We start from the raw sequence: 16,195 nt of genomic DNA on the forward strand, positions 1-16,195 counted from the left end.
GCTTTTAATATTTGAAATTAATCAATAATTGCATATTGTGAATACTTTCATTTTTAGATTGTGTATTGCATAAACTACAACACTTTAAAGAACTCACAAATATATTATATATATATATATATATATATATATATATATATATATATATATATATATATATATATATATATATATATATATATATATTATATAAGGAATTATTATACAAATAAATGGTTAACCAAAATTAATTGCATAATTCTCCTGATATTGTGTATCTTTTGTTTAATAAAGAATTAGGTTCATCGTCAACTTTTTCAACTTCTTCAGTTAATTTTACGTTCAACTGATTTGTGTATCTTTCACTTAATAAAGAAATAGATTCATCGTTAATTTTTTCAACTTCTTCAGTTGATTTTATGTTCAAAGGTTTTTGGAAGATATTTTCTTCAAGTTCACCATCATTTGATTCAGTAGGAAGACTGTTAAACGATGCAGCTTTATAGTAAACATTTTTTTCGTCAATATCAAAGTTAAAATAACTGTCTCCCTGAGATATAATTTTATCGAAACGTTCGCGTAAGTCTGTAAAAGTAGGTCTCTGTAATGGATCTTCATTCCAACATTGTAACATAATATCGTACCTGATGTTTGAAATTATTTATAAAGAAACGTAAAAAAAATTTATTAAGAATTCAAAGACAGTTCAAACAGAATTCAAAGACAGACAAATTCAAAATTGTAAAAAAATTTAAAGACGTTACATTGGTTCAGAACAATTTTCTGGTCGACTCATTCTGTAACCAGATTTCAAAAGAGTGAGAAGTTCACGGTTACTTATACTTGGATAAGGTGTCCCTCCTATAATCGACATAATAATGATAATAATAAAAAATCAGAAATAGACAGAGCATTAGAGCCATTATATTATTTATAAAAATGTATAAAATTATAATACTCACCTAGTGTTACGATTTCAAACAAAACAACGCCATACGCCCACCTAAAAGGTAAATTTTATGTAAAAAACTTTGATAAATATTGTAAACCTTTATGACAAATTATAAATTTTTTATATAAATAAAACAAATTTTTCTAAGCTTTTTAAGGCAACACATATTTTAAATTTTATGATTTAAATAAAAAAATTATACAGAATACATACATTATTGTTAAAACTAGCATGGGAATATATTTATGTAGCTTTTCTGTTTATGAAAAACAAAACAGGCCTCTGTTCTGAATTGGTAATTTGACAAACAATCTGCTGTAACATTTAAAGCATATAGTTCGTTAACTTATTCTTGAATATATTTAATGTACTATGTATAAAGATGAGTGGGACAACTATTACTACTTTTTTTAATTAGTTTTTTAGGTACTTCAAAAATACCTATTTGTTTTACCACAGAGCACATAGAGAAGCATTCAGCCAGGAAGTTCACGCCTCCTTTATTACCTTCTTTTTCTATAAGCATTCAACCAGGAAGTTTACGCCTCTTTCTTTATGTTGTTTATAGAGCCGAAGTCAAACCATGAGCCTGTTGGTTTTGAGCCAGAACTTTGACTACTACACCACGGCTGCCCTAAGTTACTGACTCAAAACGTTTTCTCTTTCAATGCAGAAATTGACCACCTCAAGTTCAAATTTGTTAGGTGTGTAAATAGATGATTATTTTGCTCTATTTTGAAATCAATGATGACAAACTTGTTAATTATTTTGTATTGTTCAATGGTGTTGTCTCTTATTACGCAATCGCCTAGCAAAGTTAAGGCCAGAAAGGTATATCTATCGAGGAAAGGCAGATATTGAATTGAAGCAACTATTTTGCGGAGATCAACCATATATGCTGAACTCAAGGTGCAATCAAATGCACGATGCGTAAATGGTTGCAAGAGTTTTGCAATTTGGTCTCCAAAGATTTCCTAAAGTTTACCAAGGATCACATTAGCTACTTTTATAACAGAATCTCTCAAGATGATTCTGCTACTGAATCAACTTGAAATTTTTTGTTTTAGATCATTATACTCAAAAATGCCTAGACCATGTTCAACAGTTGCAGTTTCATGTTGGTGGCGGTTTACATGTTGGTTGAGAGTGGTAATGATGGATCACTGTAGAAATCCACAAGGACATTTTTTATTCAGAGATTTTTTCTATAAATAAAAATATTTTAGGAAAGCTTTTACAAGTGATTGTAAACATGTGGTATACTTTGGATTGAAATAATTCTAAATTTTTGTACATGATTTAATTTAGAACCTGTTAGCTATGGTTTCTACTTAATTTTCTCACTTAAACAGATGTGAAAACAGATTCATTAGAGGAGAAAATGTTTTACATTTTTACAGTATTGCTGGTTATAAATATACTGGGATTATTTTTACTCAACAACTACATAATTAATCAACAGGCATTAGTAATTTCATAAAGGTTCCTTCAACTAATTTTAACAACTACATAGCCTTTTACCCTTTAATATTTTTTAACCTCAACAACTTTTGTTCTATTTAGTACAACAACAATAAAAATGTTAAAAAATAAACATTAACAACAAAAACATATTCCAAGTTGCTTGTTAAAGTATCAGAAGCAGTAAGAACTAATATCTCAGAGATTGTAACCAATTCAAACTAAGATAAAAAAACACCCAAGATTTTCTACATACTATCAGTACCATTGCAAAACGTCGTTGAAGAGAAAGTTGGTATAATGAACACAATCTGTAGTCAAAGTGAATTTGTCAACTACAACAAGTTTAGAAAAAAATTCCAGTTTTGATACCATGTAAAATCCACTTTAAAACAAAACAGTTCTAAAAATAGAACTGAAGAATAGTAGAACATAATATGTTTACTCTGATGTTGAAACTAATTCAGCAGCCAGCATTTTGTCTCTTTTAAAGGTAAATGGTTTCTTTATCTCTAACTTTTCATGTTGAACACCCCACCACCCATTTGCTTTTCAATTGTTTGTGGGAGAGTTGTTTACTTTACTAACTGACTGTTACTTTAGTAATTCAAAAACTTTCATTTAGAGCATCATATTTTACCTTTTTTATGAATTTATTTTAAATCAACTTGTTAAGCTAAATTGAAGTAGATTTTTGGTTTAAATTTTCTTATTCTTTTGCGCAATAGCACAACATTTTTTGTGCAGCATTTTATACTATTTCTTTAAGTAACACAAAAAATAACTTTGCATGTTTGATAACAACACTTTACATTAACAGTTACACAAATATTAGATATAAATATATAGCTTTCTAGAAGGATAAATTTCTTATTTCTTTTGGAAAATAAAAAAGTTACCAAAATTACAGAAAGTTCTCGAAAGTTCATAACAGTTACATGATATTTTAGAAAGAACTTGGAGCCCTAAAGTAACTTATAAATAATAATCAAGAGCGGATCCATAGGGAGGAAGGGGGCGATAGGGGCGATCACCCCCTCTTACATGATTCGAAAAAATATTTTTTTCTTTTTAGTATTTGCAGCCTTTTATAAAAAAAGCATACTTGATTTGTTGATTATTTTAACAACTTATATTACAATTTCTAATTTATGATTTCCAGACTTAGCAAAATGGTCAATCACGTTTTCAACATTTACTGGAATTTCTCTATGCACATTAGGGTACAGCAAGAATTTTTTTTTCTTCTAAAAGCTTAAGAAAAGGTGTATTCTTATGTAAGATCAAATTTTAAATAGGGTTTACTTAAAAATATTTTTGATGGGAAAAATTTTTGATATCCAAATTTGCAGGAGGTTTATCCCATCTTACCCAAATAATATTTTGATAACACTACTATAACATTTTTAAAAAAACAATAAATAAAATAAGATATCTTTCAAATCTATTGACAAAATTTATTCAAATTTCTTTCTTTGTTTTAAAAACAGGTAGCAACTCTCTATGTAAAGCTCTAGCTCTAATATATCCATCTCTTGCATCTGGTCCAACTACTGACATGGATGCTACTGTCACTTGTTTTACAACACACTCGGTACTTTGAGTATGAAGTTTAACAGAAGGAGTTATTAGAGGTGTCAATCTTAGCATTACCAACTTATTTTTAGTGAGTGAACAAGTAAAAACAGGTTCTTGTACCACACCATTTTCCCATTTGACTAGCTCTTTAAGAGTAGTTGCTGCAAAGTTCAGTTTAGGTGTTTTTCTTGGTCTGATTTGCATGTCTCCAAGGATATCATTAACCCTTTGTTCCAATATTTGGTCAACTGCAAAGTTATGGTCTTCTGCATTATTACTAGATAATAAAGACATTAATAAACTTTCATGGTTCGCATACCAAGCGTCTAACTGGATGTAGGGAGTCACAATTTCTCTTACTATAACAGGTTGATTTCTAAGAATTCTCAATTGAGACAGAATGTGATTGGAAGCATCTTCAAGTCTGTCTTTAACTTTAATGTCAAAAAAAAGTTTAAAGTAAAATTGTAAACAAAATAAGACAAGTAACTCAAGATTTTTCAAATTCTGATCAGTTAAGTCATATTTTCTTGTCCACATAAAGACTATTCTCATGCCAGTAGTGAGCCATCTGGGACGACTTAGGGGGCCACATTGAATTTCTCTAAGATTAGGTGGCAATACGCCAATCTTAACTGCTTTGCATAACTCGTAGGTTTGTTTTTGATCTGTTGACATATTTTTAGTATTGTTTCTGGAATGTCAACAAAGCTCTCTCCCTCTGGAAGAGCTTTAAATTGAGGATTGTACTCCATTTTATTAACATCAGCAAGACTTTTTCCCACAGGACCTACAAAGCCAGTACTACATGATGTTAGTCCATCAATTCCTTCTATTAGGTGACACAAAAATAACTCATTTGAATGAAGCATGCATATGGCCCAGTGGCATTTGTGACCTAACAGCTTTTCAAGATGTGTTATAAAGCAGTTGCAGCAGGTGAAATCCCAAACCTATAAAATAAAACTAGTTTATATTTATTTTTATTAATTCATCATCCAAACTTTTGCTGCTCAACAAAATAATAATCTATATGATTACCTTATACTAGCCATTGCTGTGTTTTTTATTGACTTCTTTTCTAAAAATCATGTTACAAGGAAAGCATAGACACCTAATTTATCCTTTAGAAGCTTTTCAACCAACAATTTAATTTCATTGTCTTGTTTTAAAGTAAAGTTAACATTAACTGGATTATAGTTGTCATTAAGAGAAATATCAGGAGAAATATTTTTTTGATATTCTTCATATAATTCTATATCTTGTTTTTCTGTGACCTAAAACCAAACTTTTACAAATATTATTTTTGTTTTATATGTATATGTGCGTGTGTGTGTGTGTGTGTGTATATATATATATATATATATATATATATATATATTATATATATATATATATATATATATATATATATACATGTTTATATATATATATATATATATATATATATATATACATATATATATACATATATATATTTATATATATTTATATATATATATATATATACATATATATATACATATATATATATATACAAGCATATATATATTTATATATATACATGCATATATATATTTATATATATACATGCATATATATACGCTGTATATATATACATATATATATATATATATATATATATATATATATATATATATATATATATATATATATATATATATATTTAAACAACTTTAAAAAGTATTCTACACAATAGAGTGCTCAATGTTCTTAAAAGAACAGAGCTATTATATTAGTAGTAGAAAATCACTTGACAAAAATTTTTTTAACAAAAATTTTTTTTTGTTAAATGGAAAAAATTTTTGTTAAGTGATTTTCTACTACTACTAATATATATATATATATATATATATATATATATATATATATATATATATATATATATATATATATATATATATATATATATATATATATATATATATATATATATATATGTATATATATATATATATATATATATATATATATATATATATATATATATATACTATATATATATATATATATATATATATATATATATATATATATATATATATATATATATATATATATATATATATATATATATATATATATATATATATATATATAATTTGCTATATAAACAAAGAAAATATTTATTATTATGAAATTATATTTACCTCAAAGGATGCTTGATCATCTTGTTGTTTTTTCATTCTTTTCTCATAAGCTTTTTTGTCACTGATTTTTCTCTTATACTTTTTTCTAAGTTTTGTTTTCTCAATCTTATCAGCATGTCCCATCTGCATGTCAGACTTTTCACCTGTCTTATTTCTTTGACTGTTTAACCACCTGAGCTCCATAGTTGAAATTTTTTTAGAAAAAAAACAGGTGCAATTTATATGTGCTTTACTTTTACAATTTTGGGGGTAAGAACACCCAGACAGATCATGTTCACACAGAAGTATCTTATGAGGACATGTTATGAGGTCCATTAGTTTATCTAACTTCAATAGAAGTTCCTCTTTTACTTTTGCCTTAGTTCTTCCCCATACAACGTTTTCTACTTTCTCCCAAAGGGTTTTAATTCTATAATAAAGCAATTTCTCACCAATAATAACTGGGTGTTGAAACTTAACATTTGCTTTTCTCCATTGAGCAAGAACAAATGGAATCAGATCGCTAGCAAGATCTTTGTTAGAATATCTATTATGGTGTAGATTGCATGTTATACTTTTTTGTTCTTTTAGTAAAATTCTTTTTTGAATAACTGCTCTGTTTGTAGGCAGCTCACTAGGAATAAAATCTTTTCCAGGTCCAATAAATTCTGAAATTGCAGTGGTGGATGATTTAGTCTTAACTTTCAACATTTATAAATATCTCATTTATAAATATATTTATAAATAACCAATAACGAATAAAATAGTAACAGACTACGATCTTGTATAAAGCTTTTATACAGCGGAGAGCCAAGTGAAAATATCTTTTAAAATTAATTCAACGCTGCGCTTATTAGGAGAGTTCATTAACATAAAAACGGATTTTATTTATTTTATAATAACTTCAGTTTTTTTCATTTTAATAATATGTAAATATGAACATTTGGGTATCAAGACGTTTTCTGATCAAAAATGGTCCATAACAAACCTACCTTGAAATTAAATTTTACATAGGAATACACCTTTTCTTAAGCTTGAATTTTATTTTTTTAAAATATATAAATCTCACTGTACCCTAATGCACATTAAGTAAGGCCAATCTGACTAGTCTGTTTTCTGTTGTTCGTGTTCTCAGTCAATTTTTAATTCTTTGCAGGGTTGAGAAGCTATGTTCAGCACTGGCAACACTTACAGGACATGATTTGATAATTTGAAGCAACTTGTAAGTTATTGAATGTTGTACCTGGTCACACAAATCAAAAACAACAGAAAGATCAGTAGGTAGTGTTGTGATTCCTCCCTCATCTTTCATTCTTATATTATTTTCATTTGTGACTGATATGGTGCATCAGTTGTTTTGTCAAACATAATAGCATAATAATTTGATTCTAACACGACTCAAAATTTGTTTACTTATTTCTTCTCCACAGCATTCAATTAAAGCATTTTGTGCAGCTTTGCTTAAGTGTGTTGCAGAAGCTCTAGCTGTTTTCAAATGATTTTCTAAATCTAAGTTGCCACAGTTTACTTTAAATTTTAGCAACTCTTGAAAGTTAACTTCATTTGTCATCACATCAGAATCATCATCGTATATGTCTAATAAGCTGCCATTATCTATGTGACCTCTAAAAGGAATATTTTGCCTTCCTAAAAATATAACTGCTTCAACAATAGGTGTCAATCGTTGACGGTTTTAGAGATCCTGTTGAAGCCGTTAAGTGTTTACACTGTTTACAATATCCATTGCTGGTATATTATAGTTTTTTAAAAACATCTTCCTGCTTCAACAGCTTCCTTGTGATATGTTGCTTTTTCGTGACTTGCTAGATCTCCACATTTGCCAAACAGTTTAGCAAACATCTGTAATGGTTTCTTAAATAGCTTCAAAAGTGCAATTTGTTTGTGAGATCCTGCATTCCAGTCATATGAAAATAATGCACAATTTTTTTCAGTATAGTCCCTTTTTACTATCTGAATATACTAACCACTCATATTTTTCCAGATGAGAATGATTAAGATATTGCTTTTGTTGCAAAACCAAAAACCTTAATAAATGTCTCAACATTTTGAATCATCTCTAACGTTCACTTTATTATGTCACTGAATATATTTAAAGTAAGCATTACTAATATCAAATTAATAGTAAAATATTAATTTGCATCATTAATAAAAACTAAATGAAAAATAAGTAATAAAAAGAAATTGTGTTATGTTTTATTATCTAAATGTTTTATTTGCAAAAATAAAAACTGCGGTGAGTAATTAAATAAAAAGAATTTAGAAAATCCTATAAATTTCTTTTCGCTTTTAAACTTTCAATGTACTATTTAGTGATTCAATTAAGCTATGCCGCACAAACTTTAAACCGGGCTACTGAGATACCAATAAATGACATCATTTCATAGTTACACTGGTAAAATAATTTATATAGAATATATATAGAATTAAAGATTAAAACTAAAAATTAAAGAGTAATATATATAAGTATAAGAGTATAACATAAAAAGAATATTAAACGAAAATTATATAAAATAAATTTGTGGGGTTGCTGAAAATTCGCCCCCCCCCCTAATTGTTGGTTTGTACCTGTCCCTGATAATAACATATATATATATATATATATATATATATATATATATATATATATATATATATATATATATATATATATATATATATATATATATATATATACTATATATATATATATATATATATATATATATATATATATATATATATATATATATATATATATCTATATATATATCAAAAAAATCACAAATATTCATTTTATGTACTACTACATGTTCAATGTGTTTTTAATGTTTAGTACCATGAAAATATTTAATCACACATTTTATAGTGGTGCACCACTGAATACATAAAACCTATTTTATTACATATCAAAAAAAAAAGCAAATAAATAAATTAAAAATTGAAGACAATATTAATCAGTTGAATTAAATGTTTATATTTATCTAAATTAACTTACACATCACTGCATGATGTAAATACTTGGTCAAATATGGCTTCAACTGACATCCACTTCACTGGTAATCGACGATTTTTGCTGCTCATATAATTTAATTCATTATTGACTCTTCGCGCCAAACCAAAATCAGATATTTTTACATTTTTTTCAGCACCAACTAATATGTTTCTTGCAGCAAGGTCTCGATGTACTATTTTGTTAAATGTAAGATATTCCTAAAATAGTGTAAATAGAAATCCAGAAATATATATATATATATATATATATATATATATTTATATATATATATTTATATATATATATATATATATATATATATATATATATATATATATATATATATTATATATATGTACAAAAAATGAATTTACAATATGATAACAATATAACAATAAACTAAATTAAATTGTGTCATACCATTCCAGATGCAACTTGCCATGCAAAACTAATTAAATCATGTGGAGTTATTAGCTTATTTTTATCTAGGGGAGTCTCGTATGACATACTTTGAAAGGCACCATCCTCGTGTATTGTTGTCTAAAAAAGTTTTTAACAACAATACAATAAGAAATCAATTTAAAATTTGCAATATATTTAAAACCAAGGCACTAATTAGCAAAGAGATTAGCAACTAAAACCTCAAAAGTCTGATGGTAGCTTTCAGTGTACATAAAACTGACACTTGGTACACCATCCATTTTTGATGCATAAAGCTGGAAAAATTAGATTTATAAAAGTATACTCATGATAACTATTTTAAAAATTTAAAATGTATATGTATATGATATATAAAATAAAGTTTTATATCTTATATACATATACATAAAAACTTTAAAAAAATTTTACTTTGTCGCGCCGACTTCTCAAAAACTGCAATAAATCTCCATTCTCCATAAACTCAACAATTAAACACAAAGGTTTTTTTATTGTGGAACAACCAATTATATTTACAATATTCTTATGATATCCGATTCCTTTCATAAGATTAATTTCTTCATAAAAATCATCAGATTCTGATTGGCTAGCACCATCTTCAATTAAAACAAATATACATTTAAAAAATTTATAATGTTATTATTTCTATAAACTGCATTAACTATTATAACATTTTTTTTATTGTAGTAACTTTATTACTCTGGAATCTATTTAATCTGATACAACATACTCAACATACTAAGTTTTTTACTTCATTTTTTTTTAATGATCTACATTCTGGAAACTTGACTTTCCTAGAAACTTTTCATTATATCAATTAGTTGTGCTTGTCATTTTTTAACTTCTGATTTTATTTTCTACACTATATCTAAAAGATGTAAAAATGGATTTTAACATAATTTTAGCTTCTGCAGCAGGTAACAGTAACCATTGTTATATGTTCAGTGACATCTGTTCACAGTAATTGTTGTTATATGCACAGTGACATCAATTGTTATTTAGTTAAGCAACATAACTGTTCCTACATGTTCAATTTTTTCGCACTTTATTTTACAGTCTAAAAACTATTTGTTTAAATTTTTTTAGTATGTTCATCATTGCTTTAAAACTTTTACTTTTCGTTTTTTCTAGTCTATATAACATTTATCAACTTTTTAACTCAAATAATGGTTGCAACCATTTTGAAACTAATTTGAATTCTTAAGTTTTTTTTATTTTCAGAAAACTATTTTTTAACCTATCTTTTATGCAAAATATTCTTTTTTGATAACAATTTATTGAAAACACTTTTAAATCATACTTAAACCTGCATCATAACTTAACTAATTATACTAACATTAAAGTATTGTAAAAGAAGTAAAAACTAAAAAGAAGTAAACAGAGTAAAAACTCTTTAAAAACAAAAACCTTTTAAAAGTTTAACAGCAACATAAATTGTAGAATCTTCTCTGTTATCAAACAATGGCAATATTTGGTTACAGTTTTTTGTTTTAGCTAGAACTTTTGCACTAATTTTAGCATTGAAAACAGTACCAAAAGCTCCTTCACCAATTTTCTTATCTAAGGTGATGTTTTCTGGAAAAATCTCCCAGTCATCCTTTGGTAATACGTCAAAACCAATGCAGTTTCTAAAGAATTTTACCATTTTTAATTTAATAACAAAATTTAAACACAAATCAAAAAAATAAAACCTATACCTGTATATATAATCTTTTGTATAAAAATATTAATATTACTCACTTAATTTTGTAAATTTCGGGTCTCAATATTGATTGAAGAGACTTGACTTTTTTTCTGTGAATTTTCAACAGGACAACAATAACAATTGTTGTTACAATAAATAAAACAGGAACTGATATTGCAAGAACAGTAATGTATAGTTTGTCTAAAAGATTTAAAAATTGAAATTAAGAAAATTTTATATTTTATATTAGTTTAAGCAAAAACTAAAACAAAAAATAATACTTTTCATTATTTCTATTTAACTTCTAATCAATTCAACTTAATTGCTTATAATCAATTCAACTTAATTGCTTCTAATCACTTCAATTTAATTGCTTCTAATCAATTCAATTTAATTGCTTCTAAAAGCAACAGTTATTTGAGCAGCAACAGTTTTTCTTTTTTTGAAAATAGTTTTAATTTTTGTTTTAGTTGTTCAAATTGTTTTAACATTATAATTTATTATTAATATAACCAATTATAAATATAACAACAAAAAAAAAAGCTTCAATAAAATGATCAATTATTAAAAGATATTATGCTATTTAAGTATAGCCCTACATTTACTTACTATTTACTAAATCTTTTACAGACGATAAATCTAAAAAAAAAATGTTTAAAAGGTCTTTCACAAAATTACGGTTTTATGTTTTTTAACTTTACAAAATTTTAATTTTTGAAAAACTTTTGTTAAAAAAAACACTTACTGTTTCCAGCACCTTGTGCAAGTACTAAAAAGAAAATGCAATTATTTCACTTATGTTCAAACACTTACATTTAGTTCATAAATTCAATTATCTAAAATAAAAAATTATTCATTTAAAAAAAAAACAATTAAAAAAAATTGTAAAATTGTAAAATCTTGTTTTACATCTTGAGTTATATTTACATGTCTTTGCTCATTTATCAAACTTCTGTAAGATATTACAGAAGATATTCTGTAACAATATTGAATAACTTTGAGAAACTGCTATATAAAAAAAAGTTTTTTTTTATTATACAGTTTATAATTTCTTCATACAATCGAAATTGCATAGAGAAAATACAGTTAATAACTTCTCCATATAATGGGCTAGATGCATCTTTTAAAAATTTGTTCTAAAAACTATATTTAAATAAAAGTCGAACTTAAACTTTATAATTTTTAAAGACAACAATAAAATTGAAGTTGATGACTAAAAGCAAAAAAGTATTTCTTCCTCCAAAAATTTTAGAACACAAGTAACTTACTGCATGTAAAAACAATTTGGGTGCATTACTTTCAAGGCATGATGTCATAGCTTCACCACTACCTCATTATAGATGAAAGTGCTTAAAACTTGTCATTATTCAATTAAACACTTGTTAAATAACTTAGATTATGTTAAAAAGAATTCTGGAAAACATTTCTGTTTAGAATTAAGCAGGAATTTTGTCAGGATTATAAACTGTAGATGAGTTTAACTGAGATATAACTCTAGCAAAAGAAGCACGATTAAAGACTTAAAAAAGTTCTAGGTTGTATGAGTCAGGAAAACAAAAAGTTGGAAGAGAGTTCTAAAGGGTTCAAGTGTGGGGGGAAAAACTAGACAAAAGTTTTTAGAGAATGCAGGCACAGATACAGTAAACAAATAAGACTTTGCTGAATGACAATCAAGCAAGAATGGGTTTTAGTTGATGGAACTAGAGATAGCAGCTCCTTGGAGCAGTGACCATGATAGTATTTATAAAAAAGAGAAAGATATGCAACTTTACAATGATAGAAAAGAGGCTCAAGCTTAGCAGATAGAGTGGGTCCAACTACATTTACAATCCATTTTTGAACCTTGTCTAGAAGAGGAAAAGCATTATTAGAAGAATCACTCAAATATGACAACAGTATTTCACCTGTTTAAAATACACAAGCCTCTGTGAGTGCCAATCTACTATAGAAGTGAGATCAAATTCAAGATCGGCTGCCTGCTCTAAGCAATCAAAAAGAGAAGACTTTTTGTCAAGACAGGAGTATGAAGGTGAGTCATCAGCAAAAAAAAAATACTTTAGATAAAAGCTTGTTGAAAAGTTAGATAAGAAAAAAGACAAGACCAAGGATAGAACATTGAGGTTCCTCAGAAGTTAATGGAAATAAAGAAGAGTGTTCGAGAATAACATTCATAAAGCTTATGAAAAAGACCAGCATGCCAAACCTTGTCAAAAGCTTTAGATTTATCATTAGCCCTAGCCTCACTGCTCCATTTAATGCATGATAAAAACTTTCAGTCACAGCAGTTAGCAAATCAACTGTAGAGCAAGAGAATCAAAAACTAAATTGATTGTCTGACAGTAAGTTATTTGATTCAAGATGGGATGTGAGAAATTTGTTGATAAAAGTCTCAAAAACCTAGCTAATAACAGAAAAAAGACTGATCAGACAATAATTGGGGGGGGGGGGGGGTTAAAATGTTTTCTGGAGTTTTTAAAAATGGCATCTGTTGTTTTCAAAAACAACAGATGGCATTTTCCAGCAGTCAGGAAAACAAGATTTGATCAATCACTTAATAAGTACTTTAGAAAGAATTGAAGAGAGTTCTGGAGAACAACTTTATAAGACTATGACAGGATGTTGTCTGGACAACAAGCTGTAAAAGAGTTCAATTGAAATATGACTTTAGCAATGGAAGCTGGAGTAATTTGAATGTCTAACAATGGGTTAGCCTGTTTAATTGGAATGGAAGGAAAAAAATTACTATAAGATTCAATAGTTAAATTAGAAGAAAATTTTATTGCAAATAGTTCTGCCTTATCCCTGGGAGAGGTAATAAAATCAGTCTCATAAATGAGAGATAGAATGTTGGACCTACCCTTGTTTATTACAGTGTTAAAGATTTTCCAAAAGACTCTAGAGCCTAACTGCTGAGATAATTGAGAATAACGGAGCTTAGCATCAGATAACACCTTTTTACATTGGATTCTTGCAATAATAAATATTCTTCAAAAATAAATCTTCTCAAGAAAACTCTTCTTTTGAAAAAGATGAAAAAAATGATTACAATTAGATATAGCAGCTGCACAAGAAAGTGAAAACCATGGAGTAGAACGAGGCTTAACTTGGACCGTCAAGATCAGCCAAAGGGCAGTCACGAAGAAAATTGCTAAAAGTAGGTAGTGCAATGATAGGGTGTTTGAAAAGGAAGTATGAGATTAAAGATTTAAAGAGATCATTGCATGGTCAAAACTGAACACAATATAGGATCAGAGACCAGACATAAATCAAGAAGTGAAGTTAAATGATTAGGGTTGTCAGGAAAATGAGTCACAAAGTTAATTATCTAAGTAAAAGATTGAGAAAGGCAGAAGTTATAGGCTTAAGTGCCAGCAGGGTAAATGGCGTTAGAGCCAAGTCATTCAGTGTGATAAGCATTAAAGTCACCAATAACAACAATATTAGCAGAGGGGTAAAGAGAGAGGGCATGGTCATTTAATCAGAAATTACATCTAAAGAGTGCAGTCATTGGAAGAAGGAGACGGATATAGAAAAAAGAGAAATATAATAGAGTGAGGAGGTGTTAAACTGAAGCACATAAAAAATGGGTAAAGGATTTAAACATGATTTCACAACAAATAGGTGAATTGATGCATATGTATACCCCCGAGACAAGCATGTAACTATTGGAGTCTTTGCAAATCAAATGATAGTACCCATTAACATTGAGATCAGAAGAAGGAATGACAGAATTCAAATTAGTCTCACTAAGAGCAAGCAAGCCTCGTGAATTTTGCAAGAGGTAAGATTTAACTGATGGAAGGTTTTTATGCAGACCACAAATGTTTCTAAAAGATATATTAAAACAGTTAAGTGGTGGGGATGATTTTTTATGTTTAATAATTAGGGTTAATTTTGGCATGATTTAAGTTTAAAGAAAACTTGACTCATACATGGATAGAGTACAGCTTCCTAAGAATAGAGCTATGTAATTGTGTCAGTTCTGTTTATTAACACTGAGTCATAACATAGGGCTACTCATGTGGCTTTGACAATGCACACCAAAAGCATTAAGGGAAAACTCATCTATGTGCAACATGGCACTGTTAATATTCTGATATTTTTTAGCTATTGATGGAATCAGCCTCTCAGAGAGCTACCACAGTGTTTGGAAAAACTTACGACCAATCAGCTTCAGAACCATAAAACTGAGTTTTAAAGCTGTACCCTCATTAGGAGATAACAGTAAGAGTTACAAAACCACTATCAAGGAGGCACAAGTAAAAACCTATGTGTAAAGTCAAGAAAATCCAGCATTCATCATCGTAGGCAGGAACAGTTAATGAGCTTACCCTGCATCAAAGATTTAAACAGAAAAATAATACATACATAAAGTAACTTATGGGTGAGTGAACACTGTGCTAGAGGTTCAGAAAGAACACAAATATTCATACATAAAGTAACTTACGGGGAACCAACAATGTGCCAGAGGTTCAGACAGAACACAAACATACATATAAACATAAACAGACAAAACACAAACATACATAAAATAACTTACAGGTGAATAAACACTGTACAAAAGGTTCAAACAGAACACAAACATACAGATAACAACTTACAGGTGAGTGGACACCACGCTAGAGGTTTAGACAGAACAAAAACATAAATATAAAGTAAATTACGGGTGAGCTAAAATAATAAACCTTCAACTATATAAAAAATACGTACAAAAAATAATTAAATTAAAAAAAAAAAAATATTGCTTTTCGCATAACTGATATTAAATAGTACTGATGACAGGAAGCAAACTCCTTCCAAACGCCTTTACTTAGAAAGCAAAATTTACAAGGCGGTAAGACATTGAACAGGTTGCACTTGATTGTATGTGATCAGTTGCAGAGTGATCATGAAGACCATAAACCTGACCTAACAAGAACCTGACATGCAAATAACTTAAAAAAGTATTGTGAAACTTACAT

At 27.7% G+C, this 16,195-nt stretch overlaps 1 protein-coding gene across 1 annotated transcript in view; it reads right to left on the reverse strand.

Moving 5' to 3' along the window:
- Positions 1-216: 216 nt before the first annotated feature.
- Positions 217-16,195, reverse strand: part of LOC100207579 (uncharacterized) — a 176,503-nt gene continuing 160,524 nt past the window's right edge. Inside the window, exons 25-35 of the mRNA XM_065806065.1 lie at positions 11,980-12,003; positions 11,844-11,873; positions 11,291-11,435; positions 10,958-11,178; positions 9,962-10,146; positions 9,754-9,828; positions 9,533-9,652; positions 9,116-9,330; positions 942-982; positions 744-840; positions 217-623 (exon numbers count right to left, since the gene is read on the reverse strand). Of these exons, the coding sequence (XP_065662137.1) occupies positions 227-623; positions 744-840; positions 942-982; positions 9,116-9,330; positions 9,533-9,652; positions 9,754-9,828; positions 9,962-10,146; positions 10,958-11,178; positions 11,291-11,435; positions 11,844-11,873; positions 11,980-12,003 (1,550 nt within the window). The 3' untranslated portion in view covers positions 217-226. The remainder of the gene's footprint in view (positions 624-743; positions 841-941; positions 983-9,115; positions 9,331-9,532; positions 9,653-9,753; positions 9,829-9,961; positions 10,147-10,957; positions 11,179-11,290; positions 11,436-11,843; positions 11,874-11,979; positions 12,004-16,195) is intronic.

The sequence above is a fragment of the Hydra vulgaris genome, chromosome 09, assembly GCF_038396675.1.
Source record: "Hydra vulgaris chromosome 09, alternate assembly HydraT2T_AEP".
Lineage (NCBI taxonomy): Eukaryota > Metazoa > Cnidaria > Hydrozoa > Anthoathecata > Hydridae > Hydra > Hydra vulgaris.